The following is a 24,746-nucleotide window of genomic DNA, read 5'->3' on the forward strand; positions in this document are numbered from 1 at the left end:
AGAAGAAGTAGGCCTTTAAGACACAAGTTACGCATGTAGTTCAGTGTTTTATACAGGCTTATTCCTGGACCCTGCCTTGAACTAACAAATTTGAGACCTTTCATTCCAGACAAAAGAATCTATAGGCTATGTTTTCTGTTTTATATGTTTTATTTCCACTTTTGGTCTCTTCCGTTTTTAAAGTAGCCTAATCTCTTCTAGTCGAAGGATTTTAGTGTAGAACTAGAAGCATGTCATCACTGTTAGTGAAACGTAACGGCAACCGGTGGCTCAGCGAAGACTTCTACAACATCCGGGCATTCCGCAGCTCTGCGCAGAAACGGAATGGCGGAGGTGAGTGAACGAAAGGGTCCGGGTAGGAAGAGAGATCGATTATGCTGCTCCTCGTTTGTGTTCCGATTGCTCGCTCGAAACGAATTAGAAGGAAGATTACGGTGTGTGTACTGAGGTTGTGCTGGTTTTGGAGCTCTGGACTCAACCAGGGATTAATAACGAGGAAGTTAAAATGGGGGGTGCCAGTGCCCGTCTCGCCTAGGCGCGTTCGTAGCGTTGGAGAATCATTCCCAGTTTGCCAGATAGTGCGCTATAGAAAACAATGGGAGACCCGGCTTGACGACGAAGGTACTGAATTCATCCCAGGTGCGCAAGGATAGGTGATTGTAGTGTCAGCGAACTTACTTGCTTTTAGCCGACATACAACATGAGGCTTTGCCTGGACGAATTCGTGACTATGCCCTGCCACAACAACTATTTCCTTCCTACTCCGGCTGTGAGTCAGTTGAATGTTCAGCACCGACTCGTAGGAAAGCGCCTTGGTCAAAGATTCCCGGATTTGTAAAGTCAAGGGCTCAGTTGTGGAAAGACATCAAACTTTCTTGCCATTCTCAGCGTGTCGAGTTCGCAGTGATGGCTGACTACATTGATTTTTTAAACTTTGAGAGTAGCAGTAGTGTGTCAGTTTCTCTTCTCTTGAAAATCCTTCAGTAGCCTATTTGCTGAGTCGCCCAGAAGGCTCTTTTCGAAAATTCCTTTGGTGAAGAGTTGGTAGTTCTAGGCTACTTGGGGGGAAATTCGCCAGAGTAGTTCATCCAGTTGCTGAGTCAAGTAGCCTAGATCTGGATCCCACTGATTGGATGACCCATCCCAGCATCAGGGCATCAGGAGGACACTGAGTTGGGCTTGTCCTTTGGTCTAAATTCAAAAAGATGGGTTACCATCAGCAGTTTTGGATTACAGAAATGTGTCTCCATCAAGATGCTTTTATTTTCAAATACAGCCCATGATTCAAATATAGGCAGGACCTCAACCATTTATGAAAAAAATGTCTATTTGAAGGACTATTTGAGTGCCATTGCAATGGCAATATTGACAGTAGGCCTACACTATTGCATAAATGGGTTGAGGCGCACACTTCAGATGTAGGTTGCATTGGCTTCATTTTTGTGATTCTGTGAAATGTTTTTTTGAAATCTCTGAAGATGAATTATAACAATTGGAAGTTTAGGAGCGTTTGTTGAGTCGTTTTATTCTGGGGGAAAAAAATGAAAAGTGACAGATCCCAATCCATCTGAAAGCAGAGACTACGTAGATGCTCTTCTTTGCTTATATCTTATGTGATGAACGTTGAACGTTTCTGTAATTGCACTTTTTCTTAAGGTTAACGTTGATGACAAATTTGATGAAGTCTTAATCTGTTCAAGTAGTAGACAAGACAATTCGCATGTCTAAGATCAAATATTTCAGTGCAGCCTGTATTGTAGAGTACAGTGCAGGAAGGGATGAGTTATGTAGCCTAGAGTAGAGATGCAATGAGCAACCTGTCTCTAATTGGATGAAGCAGGATTAAGCACTACTTGCACATCATTCTTCTCTCTCTCTCTCTCTCGTTCTGTCTGTGTCCCTCGCTCTCTCTCTCTCTCTCTCTCTCTCTCTCTCTCTCTCTCTCTCTCTCTCTCTCTCTCTCTCTCTCTCTCTCTCTCTCTCTCTCTCTCTCTCTCTCTCTCGTCGTTGTCTTTCTGTGTTTTTCACTCTGTCTTCTCACTCTGTCTCTCTCACTCTCTGTGTCTCTCCTCTCTTCTTGTGTGGGACTCTCACTCTGTCCTTTCTCACACATTCCCTGTGTCTTTCACTCTCTCTTTTTATTCTCTCTCTCTCTCTCTCTCTCTCTCTCTCTCTCTCTCTCTCTCTCTCAAAATCTGTCACTCTGTCACACTCTTGTGTTTCTCTCTCTCACACACACACTTTCTCTCTTACCCCCCCCCCCCGACACACACTCTCTCTCTCTCTCTCTCTCTCTCTCTCTCTCTCTCTCTCTCTCTCTCTCTCTCTCTCTCTCTCTCTCTCTCTCTCTCTCTCTCTCTCTCTCTCTCCAGTTGGTTCAATGGGCTCAGGAGACCTCAGCCAGTGTCTGCCGTATCTTCTGAGCAGGAGAGATGAAGAGCGCTTGCCTGCCGCCGCTACCAAGCCCCTAGCCAGGGTGTGGAGGAGGAGGAGAGCGGGCCTGCCCACGCGCCCTCTAGACATGGCGACCCATCCCCACGCCGTAAGTCATGCTGGATAATAAGTCTACCTGTACATACTGTAGAGTTGGTGGTGGAGCACCAGAAATAATTAATCTTGTTTTAAGAAAATGTGGTGAAAAACTGTTTTGGGCATCAGAAGTGCAAGGTTGAAGTGCAAGTTAAAGTTTATAACGAGGTTGCTGCAGAAACCAATTGATTAGTTTATTTATGTTTAGCAATCATGACTTAACTCCCTCTGATCGAACATGTTTTTTTAAAAACTTTGTTACTTTAAAGTTTTAAATATACATATATATATTTAGGGGCTTTTATGCCTTTATTTGATAGGACAGTCTGGCTGGATCTCAAATGGCGCACTTGTGCACTTCAGGCACTATGTTTCAGTGCGTAACTAATACGGCATACACACTGAAACATGGACACTGAAGTGCACAAGTGTACCATTTGAGATTCAGCCTCTGAGATGGTGACAGGAAGCGAGTGGGACAGAGAGACGGGGTGGGATCGGGAAATGACCCCGGCCGGACTCGAACCGGGGTCCCCGTGGGCATGCAAGCCCAAATGTGGGGGGCTTAAGCTAGATTTATGCTTAGGACGCATAGAATCTGCGTCCGTCCGTTTTCTGTCTATGCGAGTCCACGCCCCCCTCTCAGAGGCTCTGCGCCCGTCGTCGAGCGCCTCGAAAAAATTCTAACTATCCGTCGGACGGACGCGGAGTACGCAGACAAAAAGGCACTATGATTGGTCGTCTCGCTACTTCCTTGTTCTGTTCTTGTGGCAGCGCAATGCCAGTAGTTTGCGAGAGCAGAGCTGTATTCTGTTAAAAACTTTATTAATGCCTTGTGTGTAAATGTGTGTAAATACACGAAGCTACAAGCTAAGTAACAAACAATGCATCAGTTGAACACTCGCAGCACAATGCCTGCAGTTTTACTACCGTTCCTCCAAATGTAAACACACATCGGCAGAATCAACTGTCTTCACATGCTTGCATTTTCTGCTCGTGAAAACAGACTGGGATATGTCAAATAATGATTGATACCAGTGCATTGCCTTTGCAATTTGTGTGAAAATACCTAGCGATAGAAAGCAACATTGCTTAATAATGACCGCAGTGCTTACAATGTAGTGAAAGTAGTCTAATCGCGCAATTTCAAATGTGGCTCGCGACGAGACCTCGGACCTCGCAGAACTCGCAGATGCATGAATACAATGTTGGTTCGTGGCCACTCCCACGCGAGTTTTGACGAGCGCAGTTGCAGAAGTCTAATCTGACCTTTAGCGCGCTGCGCCACAGCGCCCCCACTTTTAAGTTTTAAGACTGTATACCAAGAGGGCACCTTGGCCCTCAGCTCTTACTGCTTTTGGTGTGAAGGTAAAGTGTGGCTTCTCATCCTGAGACTCAAAATGACACCAGTGAAGGCTATATGTCCTCATTCCAAGGTCGTAAAGGACACTTGTGAAGTCAATGGCCTCTCGTGTCCACGCCTCACATCACACTTGTTCAGTTTATGGCTCCCCATCCCCACCCCACAAGGGACACTTGCGAAACCTGTGGCCAAAAATCATATAAGAGAGAAAGATATGTCAAAACCGCCCATCCAATGCAAAGGAGTGCGCTCAAAATTGTCTCAAAAATGTCTCCTAAGGGGGCGTTGTCCTTCCTTCTTCTTCTCCTTTTGTGGTGTTTTTGAACAAGACGTGCACTACCGCCATCTACAGCGCTAATGGGACTTAAGGGGATTTATTTTCAACCTCAAGACTCCGAAGGTCTCCTAATCGAAGGTCTCCTGAAGGGGCATTCATCCGACATCACATACCGGAAAAGAACCACCATGATTTATCTCTCTCTCATGTACGATTCTCTGCTGTGGCTGTTCATAATTAGGGCCTACTCTGAAGTGACTCTTCTCATATCATCAAATATTGTTTTCAAGCGGACCAGAACGGTGCCGGGGCTGGTGTCTGCCCCAGATACGGTTGGCACTTAAGTGCTTACCTGCAAACCACCTGCATTCATAACAGGCTTTAAACTTTTCTGCACATGCCTGTTACCCAGATGAACCTGCTGACATCTGCATTGTCGCAGAGAAAAACAAGTATTTTTCGCTTTCCGGTTTTCCGCAGCTTTCCGGTTTGCGAACACTAAGATATGCGGCGTGAACGCGCCGGCCGGTTCATGATTAGGTGCGGAAACGGATGTGAATAACGATAGAATATTACGTAACAGATAATGTTCGGTAAGAAGGTCCTTGTCGTGGGGTATCACCTGACAGAAAGTTGCAGGACCCTGACGCAAGTGGGCGCATCTTCACGACCATAGAGTGCTCAGTCTTTTGGCGTGGTCAACTTCGGGCATGTTCTAGTACATTAAGATACCCCAAACCCTGCCTACCCAATGCAAAGGAATGTGCTCAACTTCGGTCTCCTAATGGAGCTTTGTCCCATTCTCCTCCTTCTCTTTCTGTGGTGTTTTGTGACGGCTTGCATAAGAGCGCTACCGCCAACTACAGCACCAAGGGAACTCCATTTATTCTCAACTTAAAGTCATCCTAAGGTCTCCTAACCGAAGTTCTCACAAAGCGGCATTCAACTGACGTCACATGGATCCAGGAATGGACAGGTTTGATTCATCTTATTCTACCAGATGTTTGCCACCATCCTGGTCCTTAGTTCCTTTGTTTTTCACACTATACATGGGTTCTCATTTTTTGTTTACCCCTGGCTGCGCACAACTCAACCTCTGATTGTTGGAGACCGCTGTCGGTCAAAAAATTTGCTCACGTGGTTGGCTGCCAGTGTCTTGCCCCTCCTCACAACACCGTGTTTATAAAAAAAAACATGTATAGACCCATTTACTGTTTGTAAACAGATATGACGTAATTTGGCTGCGTGCACATCGTTGGAGCAGAATCGACCATGCACCGTTCATTTCTACAGAAACTAGCCAGATGTTCTTTCCGAAATAAGAAAACGGATGGTGACGATGACTTCAGATATGCAGAGTGTAGCACAAACACGGGCATTCCTGATGATGTCCTCAGTCCAGTCAGTAATTTAATTTCTTGTAACAAGAAACATCTCCTATGCTTCTGGAGCAGCCTCTTTCCTCTCGAAATAGCATAACAAGTGTACTCTTCGGAATCTCTATTTTTTTATCAATGTACACGCTTCAGGACGGCAGGTCTTCTCTCTTTAGGGTCTGCACTGTCTGTTCGTGTGTGTGTGTGTTCACAGCCAGTTTTACATAACGTGGGGCTTGATTAACTGGGGATGAGGTCACCAACACCTAATAAGGTTGCGGTCCGATTCGAGCCTCACGATGCATGTCACCCCTAACAAGAAACAACATTAGGCTCAAATCGGCCCACAACTGCGTAAGGTAAATATAGTTGCACTGGATGTAAACATATCATCCCCAGTTAATCGAACTCCCACGTTGATCTCGCACACCGGCTCCCCACTCCCTATTTAAGCTATGCCTACAGTTCACCTAGGGGCCGCTGTCGAGAGAGCGCAGCCCATTAATTCTGAATGGAGTCTGCACTCCTCAGTTGGCGCTCCTAGAGTGCAGTACCACCCGGAAGAGTGGAGTATCTCATAATACTCTTAAAACCTCTCTGGTGTGTTTGAGTCAACGATGCGCACGCATTCAGTGCGACGTGAATTCTGAATGGGTCAATTAGAGAAGATATTGATATACCTCTACCTAGAGAATAATGTGTATCGTCTTGTCCCTGATTGATGCCGCCATCTTCCCAGAAAACATTATGGCGATTGGACTGAGTCATTTGTTCCAATACAGAACAAAACATCAAATAAGTTCCGTTTTGAAGCGAATCGGGAAAAAACGACTACTGGTTTCCATAGTATAGCAATAGTTTAGGTCTATGGTACCGGATGCTACCTATCCCGCTTCAAATGCATTAAATTAAAGGTGAAAAGATCCATTGTGGTCAATATGGAATCTCCTTGCCGAACATTGCGTAGCTCCATTCAAGTTAATGTCACATTATACAGAACACAGACAAGGAAGTCATGTAATGTTGTTGTTTCATCACCCATGTTTCACCAGTTGCATTGTTCATTTTCATCATTCACTAAATCCCTTTGTTGTGTCAGGAAACAAGTAGTTTCTGAAACATTCCCCTCAAAGTCCCTCTTGGGTTTTCGCTGTCCTCATCTTGAAAACCATACTTATGTACTTGTACGTAATTATATCCATTTATTAAATGCCTGCCTTTACCTGCAGGGTATCACATATCCTCTGAAGTAAAGGGATTCTAGACTAGAGGTGTTTTTGTTTTTAGTTGGATCCCAGTGTTATCACCGATACAGTTGACTTGTTTGCTTCAATGGTTGCAGCTGCGTGTATTTTTCCCTAGCCAGTTCATTTCCTGTTTGGCAACACAGAGTGTTGATTTGGTACCCAATATCAGGGAAATAGAAGGCAATGGATGGTGGAATAACAGCTCTGATTACAAATATTAGTTCAACTCCTAGATTAACGTTTCGAAAGGGAAACTATATGCTGCAAACCTATGTCATCATCACCTATACTGTAGGATTATTTAAAAAAATATATTTAAAAAACGGGGCTATACAAATATTTGTGTCCATGTATAATCAACTTTTATAAGTTGTGTCATAGATGGCAAGTATGCCCTCATACACATTCAATGTACTGCATGTGTGCCTTTCTTGCATATGAGTGAAATGAGGAATGGGACACTTTTAAAATATGTGCTATATAAGACATTTATTCACCATGTAGGAATCGTTTTGTATTTTTTAAATGGTCAATCTGACAAAATAATTCAAAAATAGATCACATCATCATAACCTTTTAAACTTGAACCTCATGGTGACCTTCTGAGCCACAGCTCTTCCCAGTAGTGTGTGTGTGTGTGTGTGTGTGTGTGTGTGTGTGTGTGTGTGTGTGTGTGTGTGTGTGTGTGTGTGTGTGTGTGTGTGTGTGTGTGTGTGTGTGTGTGTGTGTGTGTGTGTGTGTGTGTGTGTGTGTGTGTGTGTGTGTGTGTGTGTGTGTGTGTGTGTGTGTGACATCACCTCAGTGTGTGTGTGCATATGTGCGTGTGCGCGTGTGTGTGTATGTTTTTGTGTTTGTACGTTTGCGGTGACACCACCTCACACTTCCGGCTCCTCTCTGTACTTCTGAAGTGTCCGTCCTAGTAATTCTACAGTGCAAATTGATCGCTCGTCACCTGTGTCTTGTCAGCCAACTGAAGTGATCTAGACGTTACGTTACATGCATACACTACAATTGGCAAGCCTTCAGTCTTCAGTGATTTCAGTACTAAAATGGCTTAGATCCAAACCATTGCCTAGACCCCTTTGTGGGCCCTTTGCTCGCATTTAATAGAGCTTGAGGAGCTTACTGTAAATTCCAGCAGTACAGAGCCAATACATGTTCAATGGTCAGTGTTTGCCCTATGTTGTATTTTAAGATCAGTTAAGGAAAACCTTTAGCCCTGCTGTATCAAGTAATTCTCAGTTCACAAGTTGTTTGTTTGTTTGAATTTTCAGTTCCTTTAATCGAGAAATGTAATCATGAGATCCTCCAAGATCCTGATCTTGTCTATGAAGAGTCTCAAGCTGCCTATCTCTGCTCTTTCAGGGCTCCCCAATTTTTGGGAATGCAACTCACAGTTTGACATGTGAGTGAGCGCCAATCTGTGACGTCCTGGCTCGGCTTGCAACACATGTCGTAATGGCTGGTAGATATTGCAGAGGCGATTGATGAGCTCTAACTCAAATTTAGATCGTATCAGATCAAATTGAACATTTCCTTGTCATTTACAAATGTTTGTTAATGTTTTGTTCATCATTAGTTAATTATTTTACTAAGTGTTCTTAATGCTTTGTAAGCAGACACACATTATTATAAAGTGTTATCTTGAATTGATTCTGAATCTTGAGCATCAGAATCAAATCAATTCTTGGAATTTGAATCGATACCCAGCACTAACAAGAGATCCCAATGGAACACAGAACAACATCTTGTCAATTGCCTCAGTTAAATGGCAGTGTTGATGACTCAAATTAATAAAAAAAATCTCTGCAACACTGTGAATGCTCCCAGTTGTTTTAATGGCTCGATGTTTCGGAACTTAGTCTTTCACTGTGCCACCGATGTGCGTGCATTCTCTGTCTGCTTTCTTGTCAGTGTTCATGACTCAACCATAAGAATGAGACTAGCCAAAAATGTCTTGAGTTCCAAGGTGAAAGCCACTGCCGACAGAGACAGCATAAAAGCTTCTCTCAAGAGTGTGCAAAAAAACATACTGATGATAATGAAACATGGCGATGGGAGTTTCATGGGCTGCTTTGTTGCCTCAGGACCTGGATGACCTGCTATGATTGAAGGAAGCATGAATACTGATCTCTACCAATGTATAGCCATCACTTTCTAAACATTTTGTGTGAGTTCATGCTCGGAAATCCTCCACTGTGATTGATTTAAAACATATTTGCAAAGAAACCAATGTGAAAGGTTCTTTGTTAGGTGACGCAAACAGTTGACTGAAGTTGTTGCTTTGGAGAGTGGTTCAACCAGTTGTTAGGTTTAGGGGGCAATTACTTTTACACATGGGTCATGCAGAGTCAGATAGCTAAAATTGACTCTTGACACTTGTTTAGTGCTCATCTGGTTATCTGTGTACTATTTCAAGTTTTCTTGATCTGAAATGCATAAGAGTGACAAAGATGCAAAAAAGGTAAGAAGTCAGTAAGGGGGCAAAACTTGTTGTGCAACACTGTATTAGATGCATTGCACCTTTTGAGAGGTCGGTTTGCACTGGAGTTTGGTCAGACTTGGTTCACATGGGCTTTACAGTTGTGATAGCCTGCAGGCTAAGCTGTACCTTTTAACATGGCAGACATTTATCTTGCTACTCTTCTGGAAATCAATCAACAAAACCAAATGGTACCAAAAATGAAATTATTAAATGCTGAAAGACTTACTAGATCAGTGTCGAGAACCGTAGAAATTATTTGTTTATGTTTGCAACTAGACGGATAACTCAACTAAAACCAAACCGACCTGCCGAAAACCACAAGTGCAATTTATGCTTAATATACATTGCCATTCAAAAGTTTGGGGTCACCCTAATTTTTCCGTCATTTTTGCAATTTAAGTTGTAGATATCCATTGAATAGCTTGAAAAACCAGCAGTGGAAAAAAAAAGATTTAAATTGGATACACTGGAAAGAAGAATGAGAACCAACCTATTTGTTTCACACATTTATTACATAGGAATTAGAGGTGCTCCGATTGCTCGGCTGCCGATCATGACCGGCCGATAATGGCCAAAAATAGCCTGATCGGTGATCGGAAAAACATGCCGATCAAAAAACCGATCGAGAGATATTAAATTCCTCACGCAACCATTTGCCTTTACACCTGGCGCTGCATGTAGGCGCTGGCTCTGCACAGCTGCAACTGCACCAAAAGAAGGCATCTTTGCTTGTCTATAACTTTTCGCCATTCCCCCTTCATTTCCACCATTCATAACCATATCTGCATCAACAATGATCTGATTTTCCGATCCATGCGCCGTTTACCTGACAATGTAATTTGCGATTGAGTACTCGCCAGTGAGCCATTTTACGTTATAACCTGTGTAGTTGCCTCGGTCAGCACGCGGCAACTTCACGTTGTCAGCACAAACATGTCAATTATTGTTTTCAAAGTTGTAATTGGCAGTCAGTCGATTAGTTTGATAGTCGCTGAAACACCAAACGGCGACAGATGTGGTTAAAACTTGAGAGAGATTCAGAACGGTAGTGGAGCACTGCAACTGTGGACGGTAACAGAGAGGGGAGGGGCTCTCCTCACGAGGCTGCTCATTTAAAGCGACAGGTTGTTTTTTTCTCGTATGTGGAAGACTATTTGATGTAATGTTTCAGTTTCAATTCAATCTTAAATAGTTTAGTTATTCTATGCAATAACTTATACATTGATTAATACTGTAGACTGTATTACCAACACTAGTCTGAAAGATAATAATAATAATAATAATAATAATAATAATAATAATAATAATAGCCTAATAATAGACATGTGCAAATTAAGATTGATTGGTTTATGGGCAGAAATGGTATTCAATAAGGATAGTTAATAGGCTATTAAAAAAATAGGAAATCATTTTTGTGATCGGCAATGATCGGTAATCGGCAGATAAAGATTTTTGGTGATCGGTATCGGTGATCGGGCCAAAAAATGGTGATCGGAGCACCTCTAATAGGAATACATGCTTTAATCCATCTGAAGGCCATATTGAAACTTGCAGAGACGATCCAGTTCCTTTCTTGTTCAAAAACCTTTATGGATCCTCTCTGCAAGTTTCAACATGGCCTTCAGATTCTTGCTGCATGTTTTGAATCTGTATTTCTGCTGTTTTCTTTGAACAATTGATTGTAAATCAGTGTTGCCATAGTTCATTTGAAACAGTAATTGGATTACTGACTAACTTAGTTGAGCAAGTAATCAGTAACTTGACTTGAAGTTAGATTATATTTTGTTAGTTACATAAAAAATTACTACATGTCAAGTCACCAGTGATGATATGGAATGCACATTTTGATGACGAGCGGAGAATGTTAGGAGATGGTCATCAAGAAACACCCATTAAACACCTTTTCCAATACTTTTGCTAACATGAAGGATGCTATCTCCGGAGTTGTTTCACATGTCACACAATATTTTACCAAGAAATAAGACTCGTATGTATTTTTATCTTAGTCGTAAACCCAAAACTCTTTAGTGAAAAACAGAACAAAACAAAACAAAACATCCCTTGCTCATCCAAGACTTTTGGAGGTGACTGTATGTGTTAGTGTGTATAATGCTGTTTTCCTGTTTGTTGCACTCTAACAATGTAACATGTGTCCTGTGCTGTGCTGCAGGGCCATGAGATGCCACTGGAGGAGCTGCTGGCGCTGTATGGCTATGACCTGTCCAACCCCCTCATCCAGAGAGACCGTGGGAGCAGCACCCTCACAGACATCACATGCAGCAAGGTGAGCCCCACAATACATGCAGTATATTAGCCACCACAGCCAGCCCTTTGGGAATTGCTTGTTGACCGACGGCAGAGGAGTCCAGTTGTAAGCAAGTGGGCTTCTGATTTTATTTCAGGAGGTTTTTTTTCTCTCACTCAGATATTTATTTAGTTTTAATTCCGATGTGGGAATGAGAAGATATTTATCTCTGGAGAGTGGACCTATTAGGCCAACCCCCATTTCACATGACCTCTCAATCACATGGTCACATGACCATGAGTCATTGAGTTGGTCACAAATTCCAAAGTCCAAGGTGTGAAACTGCTCTGATGGAGAAAAGCAACATCCTGGGATGGGACCTGAAGAAGTATCTTGGTGAAACGAGAAGACAAAACACCTTCAAGTGCAAAAAAGGACTTTAGTTTCCTACAACCACAGTCTTTTGACTGAGATGACCTGAATTAATGAGAATCTTAAGACATTTCCTGCGCAAGTTCCTGTAAAGGCTCAATATTCCCTCATGAAGACCAATGTAAGTCCCATAACGACATCCAGGGCTTGACACTGGCACCTGCCAACCGGCCAAATGCTGGTAAAACTTGGCTGTGGCTAGTAATACTTTCAGTGTCACTAGCCAATTTGGCTGGCAGCTTATTCCTTGGTATGACATACGCATCATAGTAGCCTATATTCTGTTAGCCCTTGTGTATCAATTGCTTGTATTTAAGTTCAAGAAAAAGCTCAGTAACTCTTAAGTTTCTATACTTCCATATAGAAAGCTTTACACTTATCTTGCTTTACTTTAGCACCTGATCTTCTGAGGTAATACGTACACTATCATGATAAAGAAAACAAAAACAATTTAAAATGTGTGGCTAGTGGAATACCTGAATGGCTAGTAGGGGTGGTACGGTTCACAAAATTCACGGTTCGGTTCATATCACGGTGTCAAGGTCACGGTTTTCGGTTTTCTACGGTTCTTTTTTTTTAGTTCATGATAAATGGTGCACTGGCTAATAGAATCGGACTTATCACTAAATATCCTACATATGGTTTGTATAGGCTTATAATGTGAAAATGATGTGATTTTAATTGCGTCATCCTCTGATTTGGTCTTATACGCTAATGTTTTATGTTTCAAATATATTTATTGTGAAACATTTCTTTCAAGGCACTTTGTTTGACATTTACATGTTTCCTTTTTAAGAAAAAGTCTGACACGTACATAAACAACAACAAAAAATATAGCAACAATATCTATAAATAAAATAGGGACAATAAAAACAAATGACAATAACATTAAAAGTACTGAAAATGAAAACAGAAACACAATAAGTGACAGTGTCCCGCTGTAAAGAGATTAAGTAACAGCTCCAAGAGCTACAGGACTACAACCCCCCTAACCCCCCACCCCCCGTCCCACCCTCCCCCAGGAGTGCTACGCTGTGGTCATATTAGTCAGTTATTGAATGAAGGTAAGAGACTAATGGCTCCCAAGTTTTTTCAAACTCTCTCAGTTTTTCTTTTAGGATGCATCTAATTCTTTCCAGGTGAAGAGTGTCGGTCAGGTCTGAAAGCCAGTGCTTAAATGAGGGCACCTCTTTGTCCTTCCAATGTAAAAGGATCAGCTTCTTGGCCGTTATGACACCATATGACAGGAGACGCTGTTGTGCTACATTAAGCTTTAAGAGCTCATCAGATATTCCCAGAATGATCAGAACAGGATCTGGGATTATTTGGACTTCCAGAATCCTAGACAGGAAATTAAATATGTCACCCCAATATTTTTGTAGTTTATGACATAGGGCATAACTGTGTGATAAGGTAGCCTCCGCACATTCACATTTCTCGCACAATGGCGATATGTCTGGGAATATTTTATGTAACTTGACCTTGGAGTAATGTAGCCTATGTAGAATTTTAAATTGTATCAGACAGTGCCGGGGTGTTAATGGAACAGTCATGTATATGTTCAAGGCATTCTTCCCACACATACTGAGGTATTTGGGTTCCAAGCTCCGTTTCCCATTTGTCTTTTAGGGCATCCGTTTTGGGAGAACTCATGCTCAGCAATGTGCCATACAGTTGAGAGATAATGGAGTGTGACCTGGCAAACATTTTAATGGAGATCTCCAAAGCATTGGGTGCTACCGTTTCAAAATCCGGGAGATGTGTTTTGACATAGTTCCTAATCTGGAGGTATCTGAAGAAATGATTCTTTGGTAACTTAAATTTCTCCTGGAGTTGTTGAAAAGAGGCAAAAGTACCCTTAATGTACAAGTCCCCAATGTTTCTTATCCCAGACTCCCTCCACACATTGAACGCTCCATCTAAGGTGGAGGGGGTGAATGTCGGGTTGGCCGCCACTGGCAACAGAGAGGACAGCACACCAAGATTGAAATGTTTTCTCATTTGTTTCCATGTCCTAATAGTATCATGAATTATAGGGTTGTTCTTGTAATATGTTTTGCTGACCTTCACAGGTGCTAGTAAAACTGCTCTTATTGAGTATGGTAAACAGTCTTCACGCTCCATCTCCAACCCATTGAAAGGTGAAGGGGCATCCTCCAACCAGTGTGCGATAGAGCGCAACCCAGCAGCCCAATAGTAGTGCTTGAAGTCCGGTAGTGCTAGCCCTCCAACAGGTTTATGCTTACATAGGTGTTCCTTTTTAATTCTATGTGCTTTGTAGTTCCATATAAAAGGAAGAACGATGGAGTCTATTTTCTTAAAGAAAGATTTAGTGAGAAATACAGGCAGGTTTTGAAAAAGGTAAAGTATCTGAGGGAGAAAGATCATTTTGATGGCATTGACCCTTCCCAAAAGGGAAATTGGCAGCGTTCTCCAAAACTGAATGTTGTGTTCCAGTTTTCTTAGCAAGGCCGGAAAATTGGCCTTATAAAGGGCATTGTAGTTTTTGGTGATTGTCACTCCTAAATAAATTAAGCTGTCATGGCCCACCCGTAGAGGGAGCTGTTTAAGCCACTCCTGGTCTCCCAGTCGTATTGGTAGCAGCTCACTTTTACCCCAATTAATCCTATACCCAGAAAAGGTTCCAAACATGCTAAACACGTCCAATACTGCAGGAATGGTTACTGATGGTTCTGTGATATATAACAATATGTCATCTGCATACAAAGAGATCTTGTTTTTAGTGCATTCTGTGTCGTAGCCATGAATGCCAGGATGTGCACGAATAGTTTCCGCAAGCGGCTCTATGGCTAGGGCGAAGAGTAGTGGGCTAAGTGGACAGCCCTGTCTAGTACCTCTACCCAGCTGAAATGGGGCAGACAGTGTCCGATTTGTAAGTATTTTAGCACAAGGATTATTATACAGTAGCTTGATCCAGGACAGAAAGGTGTGGCCACATCCAAACTTTTCCAGGACAGCAAAGAGGTAGGGAAATTCCACCCGGTCAAAGGCCTTTTCAGCATCTAGGCTAAGGATGACAAGGTCTTGTGTGGGTGGTCTGTTACAGTGCATGACATTGAGGACACGTCTTAGGTTGTAAAAGGAGTTTCTATTTGGAATAAACCCTGTTTGGTCTGGATGCACTAATTTGCCCATAAAGGCATTAAGCCTCTTGGCTAGCGTCTTAGCTAGAATTTTTTGGTCAGTGTTTAATAAGGAAATTGGCCTATATGAGCCCACTTCCTCTGGGTCCTTTGCTTTTTTTAATAGCAAAGTGATGGTAGCTTCAGTTAGAGTTTGGGGTAGCACACCATCCTCATATGACCGTGTGTATAAAGCACGCAGGTATGGAACCAACAATAGTCCAAATTTTTTGTAAATCTCATTACTAAGCCCATCAGGGCCTGGGCTTTTGCCATTGTTTAGTGATTTAATAGTTGCTAATAGCTCCTCACAGCTAATGTCTGCATTTAAGATCTCACGCTCTGTTTCGCTTAAGGATGGGAGGTTACATTTATCCAGAAATGACTGTGCCACGTCCAGAGATGTATTATGTTCAGATGTGTATAGATTTTTGTAGAATCGTGTGAATTTGTCATTAATGTCTTTATGTGAAGTCAGGGCAGTTCCCGTTCCTGAGTTGATTTTATGAATTGCTCTGTCATTTTCAATTTTACGCAATTGTCTTGCAAGTAATTTATGCGGTTTATCACCAAATTCAAAATGTTTCTGTTTTGCAAAAACAAAGGCTCTGCTAATCTTATCAGACAGTATTTTATTCAGCTCGTATTTGAGCGCAGAGATCTTCGTGTGTTTTTCCAGAGAGGGTTGTTGAGCATTTTCCCTGTCCAACTGATTAATTTGTTTTTCTAATTCTATTTGGTGTTCCTTATTACTCTTCTTGAGGGATGCTTGGAAAGAGATAACACAGCCTCTGAAATATGCCTTAAAGGTTTCCCACAATAATGTGGGTGAAACGTCATCTTTATCATTCGTTTCAATAAAGAGTTTTATGTGCGTTTCTAGGTATTCACAGAACTTGGTGTTTGTAAGTAGTTCAGGGTTGAATCTCCAAGTTTTTTGGGTGGGTAAATGCCCAGGGAGTTTAATTGAAAATGACACCGGACTATGGTCAGAAATAATAATGTTGTGGTATTTGGCATTATAACAATAGGGCAGCAATTTGCCATCAACTAGGAAGAAGTCTATTCTTGAGTAGACATTGTGTACTCTGGAATGAAAGGAATATTCCCTACCTGAAGAGTTAGAGAGCCGCCAAACATCAGCAAGATTCATATTCTTTGTGTATGACCTAAGGAGATCGCATGCCTTTGATGGTTCTATTCTAATGGTTGAGGATCTATCCAAGTATGTGTCCCAAACAAAATTAAAATCTCCACCAAGAACTAGGTTAGTGTTGGAAATGTCTGGGATTAAATTTAGGACTTTTCTAAAAAAAATCTGGGTCATCATGGTTTGGACCGTATACATTCAGTAAGGTCATTGGGGTGGAATGAATTTCCCCCACAACAATTACATACCTCCCATCCTTGTCAGCAATAGTGGACAGTTGTTTAAAAGGACCCCCCCGCCGGATAAGAATAGCTGCACCTCTAGCTTTAAGGGAAAAATTAGAATGGTAAATTTGCTGTAGCCATCTGCATCTAAGTCTTCCATGTGAGTCGTTCTTTAGGTGCGTTTCTTGTAGAAAGATAATATCTGCTTGTAATGACTTAAGATGAGCAAGCACTTTACCTCTCTTAACTGGTTCATTAATACCATTCACATTCCAAGAGCAGAAATTTAAGTTGCCACAGATATTTCCAAGCTGTGACCCAGCATGCATTATCTGGGCAGGATGAAGACATACCTTAGTCCCTTCCTCTTCCTAGTTTGGTAGTACATATGACCATAAACTAAATAGCACTCCTTCCCACCCTCCCCCTCCCCCCCTGCCCCATCAGAAACACATAGACACATAGAAAACAATAACACTAAAAATAATATAGATATTGTCAGCCTAACAGTTAGTGCAAGATAAGAACCTCCCAAAAAAGAGTCTACTCTCTTAAGTGAACAACTAACAGTAATTAACTCTTCATTCTAATAGCTCTGCAGTTATATAATTCCTAACCAAACAACTTTTAAATCAAATTAAATGTTGTGGATCCTCTTAAGGATACAAAGAACAATAGGCATGTGCAGTCTTCAAGAATAGAAATGACCTTCTGAAACTCAAACTCGTTTTCTCCCTCTCTCTCTCCCTTTTCTTTTGTAAAAAAAATAAAAAATAAAATAAAAAGGAATGTCACTGAGGGTAAGAGAGTAGCAAGGATACAAATGCCAATATACGCTAATGTTTTAATCAGAGACACTGGATAAGATACTCCTAGAATATCTGTTTTACATATTTTACATATTTTTCTGGGCAGTACATGAATTGCAGTTTGCGATGGATTGCGCGGTTCGGTTCGGTATGTGTGTGAATTGTACGGTTTCGGTTTTCGGTGCGGTTTGTGCCATCCCTAATGGCTAGTGACTCGGGGAAACTACTAGCCACAGTGGCTGGCGGGTGAAAAAGTTAATGTCAAGCCCTGACGACATCACATAATATCTGGCAGATGCTTTTGTCCAAAGCAACTTAGAAAAAAGGCATTATGCGAAGTGTGGAAGAACGCAGCTACATGCGAGACCTGATGTGAAATGCAGTACACATTGATCATTGACTCTATGAACGCACAGATGGACCCAAATCCATCCCAGGGCTCTGCCTCTCTGAGGATCACTTTGTCATCAACTAGAATTTAATGTCCACAACAAGCGTGTTGCAGGTACTCCGCTGCCTTGTCCTCCTAAGAGCAGACCCGGGCGTCCATCTCTGCCACCCTCCCTTCAGCATCGAACCTCAAATTTCTGTCAGTTTTTAAATGCGTCCTAGCATCTCCGTCCGTTCGTCTGTTTGTCTGTCCGTCTGATTCTTTAAATCGGCCAAAACGCGTTCTTCGCTGCCATTTTTCGTGTTGTTCTCTTCATCTTTGTGCTTTTGGATGCATCTTTGTCTGCCTGAAGGACTTGTTCTTGTGTCGTACTGGTGCATCTGGCGATGTTTGAACACTGTTGCTACCTGCGTCCTGTCAGCCATGAGGGTTCGACCAATGGTGGAGTGGCCGTGCGGTGTGCTCGTGTGCTTGATTCGCTGCACGAAGGCAGACCCCCAGAGCCTTTGCAGGACGTGCCACACTCTCACTCTGCCTACAACCTCAGATCAGACAAGAGGACCTGCTTAACTTAACCATACTAAGTAGAGGAGAAGAACCTAACCAGGATGTCCCTCTTAGCTGCGAGTGGAGAGGAGAGTGGAGAGCGCTCACTCTCTGTCCTCTCCGGGTACAGGAAATGTTGTTTACTTGACTCTACAAATGTAGCTGAGCAGCTATAAAGGTGGTCAACTACAAAGGTGGCCGTGGCTACTGCCCTGGTGTTGGCTGAACTAAACAATTAACAAATCATCCTTGTATGAGGACAGCCATGGTGTAATGTTTAGGGCGTTGGACTGTAGATTACAGGGTTGGAGGTTTGAATCCCACCCTTCTCTCTGTCTACACCTCCATCCATGGCTGAAGTGCCCTTGAGCAAGGCACCTAACCCCACATTGCTCTAGGGACTGTAACCAATAGCCTGTAATATCTGTAAGTCGCTTTGGATAAAAAAAGTGTCAGCTAAGTGTAATGTATGAAATACAGAATTCATTGAGTAACCGGTTTAGATTGAAATATCTGCTCGTTTATGGCAGGATTCTTTTAGGTAGTATATTCTATTTAGGCAAACCGTTCTTCCACAAACAGGACCACTCTCTGTCATCTAACGTAATGTATGACATACCAAAGCGTGCTATGTCATATCGCGACTATAGACCAGTGTTGCCAAGTCCGCTTATTATACGCGACTTTGGGCTTCTTTTTTTGAGCAGTCGCTTTTAATTTTGTAAAGTCGCGGGTTGCGGTTTTTTTGGGCTTGTTCTTTTCAGAGTTGGGCTTGCTGTTTTTTCCTGCTCTGGTGGTGATTTGAATGTGTTTCTCAATGGCAACTCGTTTTTTCTCACTCATCCTTACAAGTGACCCTACTACAATATTGCTAACTCCCACTTTCTGTGGTCACTTGTGGGAATTTTAGCTGCCACGCAGATCCCCGCATAGAGCAAGGTCTTCCCTGACCAGGCACGCGACTGACAACCCACCCTTTCTGTCGCTTCTTTTGGGCTTGTTTTCACGACGCCCCTCGGTCGCTTCTTTTGGGCTTGTTTTCAGGACGTCAGTCGCTTATTTGTCGTAGAAAATCTGGCAACACTGCTATAGACTGCTCAGTCCTCAAGTCTGGCTCAGAGTGTAGATAGCGGTGTAACTCATGTCCTTGACGGGTGGATGAACTGATGTCCCTGTGTAGGGTTTAATATTTTTCCCGAAAATGGCATGAATCAAATCCCGGGATAGGACGACCCATTTCCCGGGAATCCCGGGAAATCCCGGGTTTTTTTTTTTTTTTCCCTCCCATTTTTTGATCTAGTCATGTAGGGGCTATAATTCAACTGTTCCTCCCAAACTGGCATTCTGTATCAAGTTGTTACTGTTTGTATCATTATTGGGAGAAAAGAATTAAGATTAAGCTCTACTAGCCTATCCACCAACACAATAATGAAGTGTAAGATGATAGCCTGTGCGCAGCATGCAGCGCTTATCAATGACGGGTGGATTGTTGGTGACGGTGACACCAAGTCGCCTATGTCAGGAATGGATATCGACATGATACGGAGTTTGTATGCTTAATATTTGAAACGGTGATGACATTTAAAACCGAGGCAAACGGCCATAAACGGCAATAATGAAGGGTGTCGTAACGGCAGATGGAACTTTAATTTCACGACGACATTCTGGCTATAAACTCGCCCTGGCCGCTTCCCTGTTTCACTTTAGGATCAAAAGTAGGCTATTCAACCGTTTCCGTTCCCCAATTCCGCCCGCCTACTTATATATAGTTAATTATGTATCCACTATTTAAGTCAGGAATGGATATCGACATGATACGGAGTTTGTATGCTTAATATTTGAAACGGTGATGACATTTAAAACCGAGTCAAACGGCCATAAACAGCATTGTAATGAAGGGTGTCGTAACGGCAGATGGAACTTTAATTTCACGACGACATTCTGGCTGTAAACTCGCCCTGGCCGCTTCCCTGTTTCACTTTAGGACCAAAAGTATTCAACCGTTTCCACAGTTCCTGTATCGGTAAAGCCAGGACTACACGTGTGAACCAAATCAACACAACAGCATGAATGAATAATAAACAGTAACGTGACCTGAAATCAAGTTGGCGGAATTGGGAGCCTTTCGCCAGAGAATTGTGCTGAAGCTAGATTTTGGACATGCTGGACGTTATCGCCAAATTACGATAGAAAGGACTACCAATGTTAGCTAATATTGCTCATTACCTCATCTACACAGTTGCCGCTATCCAAAAATATACGAGAGCATAATTAAATAGTAGGCTATTTGAAAGAGTGATATTATCACGTTTTCAGTGAAGTGATCAGTGAAGGCGGAATTTGGCGACCTTACTATTATAATTCGCTCACACAAAGTGCATTTCGTAGCCTACTGTCATTGTCCAATTTCACAAAATGCCTCCAGGCAAAACTGGCAGCAGACCCAGACATTGCTGAAAATGTATTGTACTGCTGCTGCTTAAGTGAGCCTGAAGTGTTACCGCTGCTAGATTGCACTGTTTGCTTACTGTTGCTAGGACAACAAATAGACACGCACTTAATTTTTTTCCCGGTTTCCCGTCATGGCTTTCCCGGGAAACGGGAAATTGTTTTGATCAGATTTCCCGGGAATCCCGGGTCCCGGGATTAAACCCTAGCCCTGTGTAAAGCCTTGGCAGCTATTCCAAATAAACCCACACCATGACACCATTGTTTCCCACGAAAAAATGGTGAACAATTACAGACGGCTAGTAGTATCTCTGTTTAAGCACTAAGTATGTCCTTTTAAGTGAAGTCAAGAACCTTTTTGTTGTTTTAAATTTGGCGGTAGAGCCAAACACTTGGCCGTGTTTGTTCAAAGCCATAGTCCCCTGGTTTTCCATGAGCGCCATGAAAAGTAGATATTAAGAAGACAGCAGCAGCATAGAGAATGGTCGCTCAATTTCAGATTTGGAGAGCAAAAAAATCCCCCATGAACAAAGCAGCTAACATGACAGAGTAGCCTATGCCATGTCATACAGGGGCACCGCAGGGTGAGCTGGGGAGGTGGTGGGTTGCGAAGAAATGAGCAGCCACAGTTGGGAACAAACCAAAGAAACTCGACAGAAGAACAATCTCTAGGGGGGAAATCCATTGGCCACGGTGTAGTACGGGGGCGTTGCCTGAGGACACGAGTGGATGGAAAATTAACTCCCTTGCGCATGGTCATTGGTCAGTGGGTGCGATGGATACAATCTCCGTACTCCCTTGCGCATGTTCAGTGGGGGCGACACCATGATGGATAATTTGTGGCCAAATTAACTGCAGCTGTTGGTCAGCAGTAATTGCTGGGGGTAATTAAGGACAGCTGACAAACATTCACGCTGTCCTATGACCTGTTCCACACTCCGACCCTCACGGAAGTGGAATTGCATGCTTCCCTGATGCGTCCAATACTGACCGTAGAAGAAGAATAAAATTTCCGTACTCCCCTCGCCATCATTTCGTACTACGCTGTTATGACGTCAGTAAGCTCTACTGTCTCTACTCTCCTTGGTGGTGGGTTGCGAAGAAATGAGCAGCCACAGTTGGGAACAAACGGTTAACTTTTGAAAAGGTGCCAAATTTGAAACTGACCAATGGGGAGCGAAGAGAGTTGATTAGCTGATCTAGAGCACCTGAAGCAAATCAGAAGCACTGAGGCCAGATTTATATGGAGTTGCAGTTTATGGTTGTTTAGGACATGTGGTGTCTGCATTATGTATACATGGATTTTTGTTGTTTATAAACACAGTGTTGTGAGGAGGGGCAAGACACTGGCAGCCAACCAGGTGAGCTATTTTTTTGACCGACAGCGGTTTCCAACAATCAGAAGTTAAGTTGTGTGCAGACAGGCTCGCGCTGTCAGGAGAACACAAAAATTGAGAACCCGTGTATTTGAGACTGAGCAACATTTCAAAATCATTTTTTTCTTTAGTCTACCTGTGTCACAGAGTAAGAACATCCAACCTTTGGCTGACTTTGGGCAAATCACAATGTGTTTACCTCATGGAAACTTGTGGACAACAGCTTCAGACCCGCAAACAAGAGCACTACACACAGGCCTCACATGCAGTTTAGGCTAAACTGAACTTTTACTGAACTGTGCATCATCGTCTGGGAAATGAAGTGGCTTTCTGACCAAATTATAATTTTTTCGGTGATGGATGATTCAGTCGCTGTGTGTTTTATTGCTGTTTATTTAGTCATTCATGGGTTAATTATGCTGTCAGTTGGCGGATACCATAAATCTGTACCATACCATAAAATGACCGTGTGGCCCTCATTTATGAAATGTCCTATGGTATATGTGTGTACTGTACTGTTTGAGAGAAAACATGGTATTTATCAATTTCACAGTGAATAATGCCTCTGCTCATATTCCATATGTGTTTATATTTGTGTTCGATTTGATTAATGAGGGGCCAATGAGAGGTTAAACCAAACAACCAGTTTTTTTTTTCACCGTTAAAATAATGTTTCCAGAATCATTTCAGTTAAGTGGTTCATGAACTTGTGGGCAATAACTACACTAAATACAGTATAGTGCCTCTAATATGAAGCTTGACCCAAGAGGAAAACTATTCATTCTCATGCAGGAGCGAAACGAGCGAAGCAGAGAGGGGTGAAATTCAGTGTTCCATTCTGACAGCTTAACGGTCATCAGGTTGTCTCTGCGAATCAAATAGAAGGAAACGAGCAAAATTTGCTCCTCATTTGCCTAATGTTAAACGTGGTTGAATATTTTCGCTTTGCTTCACTCCTGTTCGCTCGCCTTCACCTCCCTCATAGGAATGAATGGCAAAGTTCGCTTCGCATGGTGACATTCGCGAGTATGTGTCAGCGGCTTAAGTGCTAGCTGTTCCCTGTTACCTCACCTAATAAAGTTCTTCAGATGAAGAGCGAAACGTGTTTGAAGAAGACTTGCAGCAACTTACACCCAACCTCTTTAAACACTGAGCATGTCAAGTTAAAACTGCTGGTGTCCCTGTGTCCCCCTGTCCTCAGGATCCCATGACGAAAGAGCTGTTCTCCACGGAGCTGGACGGGGACGGAGAGGAGGAGGAGGTGCAGTCTCTACCCGGTGACCTCACCCCCTCAGTGGCCTCCGACAACTCAGACATCCTGCGGTGCCATCTGGCAGGTGAGGCGCCAAAACCAACTTCTTCAGACTCACTTAAGACTTCAGACTACACACATACATACTGATGCACACATGCTGATACACACCCACATACGTGCACACACACACACACACACACACACACACACACACACACACACACACACACACACACACACACACACACACACACTTTCCAGACACTATTATTCATAGTGACATAATCAGTAACATACCATGCATAGAGAAAGTACCCATGCCAACAAGGTCAGTGTATATGAGTAGCGTTAGTTTTTCTGTGAAGGGAATCTCTTTTGGAAGACTTCACAAGCTTCTTGACTTGATGGTTGAGAGAGAGGTGTCCCAACTTAAAAAGCATTTGGTTGCTTGTTCCAGCATACGCATGAACAACGTGACGTTTTCCATGTGCGTTACGCCCTTTTGTGGGGGAAAACAGCCAATGCAAGTCAATTGGTGGTGTTGGGAAAGAATAAACGAAAGACAAGGACCTGTAGACTAGCGTTGTTCACGCGCAACATGCCGAAAACGTGTTGTGTTGTCGGCTGTTCAAATAATATAGCCAGACAGCCGTGGCTGAAGCATGGACTGTGTTAATTTAGGCTAGCCGATGTAGCATATAAGTTAATGAGACATTCGGTTTGCTTTCCCCCACAAAGGGGCGTAACGCACATTTACGAGCAAAGTACCCGGATGGCCGTTCATGCGTATTGTTCATACGTATTGGGGAGCAATGACTAGGCACAATTTGGACTGGGATCGCTTTGTGTGAGTAGAAGGCAAGGCATGCACACATTTACCATGTGAAAGACAGTGCCATGTCATTTCGCATTCCATACTGCATTAGTAATGCCACCCACAGAAAACACACACACACACACACACACACACACACACACACACACACAGACACACTCACTCACAAAATCACTCCTATCTCTTGCACCATTTCAAAGCCCCATCCGGAGATCTCACGCCTTCAGACATGTCTTTGAAATAACAATGTTTCAGAGAGTTTGTGACTTTGCATTTACAAAACATAATTGTGAAAGTCAATTTGTTTGTTGCTGCTACATTGTAAGAGAGACAAAGTATTTGGTTTTGATTAGAATGAGAGGTTGACTTGGACATGAAATTTGTGACATTTTGTAGACAACATTGTCCAAATGTCACTGTTTTAGTTTAGTTTATTTGGTTTATTTAAACAGGGATCATGTGCAAAGTACATTAGTTACAAAAGTAAAAAGATGACATGCACCAGATCATAGCTTATAAACTGATTTCCATCTGCAGTCCCTGGGTGTGGGACGTGTGCGCGGTGTGGGACGGCAACATATCAGACAGAACTGATTTGAACCACCAGTAAGCTTA

General features: G+C 42.7%; 1 protein-coding gene across 1 annotated transcript in view; it reads left to right on the forward strand.

The window, feature by feature from the left end:
* The first annotated feature begins 211 nt into the window (after nucleotides 1-211).
* Nucleotides 212-24,746, forward strand: part of mier2 (mesoderm induction early response 1, family member 2) — a 36,344-nt gene continuing 11,809 nt past the window's right edge. Inside the window, exons 1-4 of the mRNA XM_063201034.1 lie at nucleotides 212-333; nucleotides 2,373-2,542; nucleotides 11,448-11,561; nucleotides 23,243-23,378. Of these exons, the coding sequence (XP_063057104.1) occupies nucleotides 231-333; nucleotides 2,373-2,542; nucleotides 11,448-11,561; nucleotides 23,243-23,378 (523 nt within the window). The 5' untranslated portion in view covers nucleotides 212-230. The remainder of the gene's footprint in view (nucleotides 334-2,372; nucleotides 2,543-11,447; nucleotides 11,562-23,242; nucleotides 23,379-24,746) is intronic.

This window comes from Engraulis encrasicolus, chromosome 6 (genome assembly GCF_034702125.1).
Source record: "Engraulis encrasicolus isolate BLACKSEA-1 chromosome 6, IST_EnEncr_1.0, whole genome shotgun sequence".
Classification (NCBI taxonomy): Eukaryota; Metazoa; Chordata; class Actinopteri; order Clupeiformes; family Engraulidae; genus Engraulis; species Engraulis encrasicolus.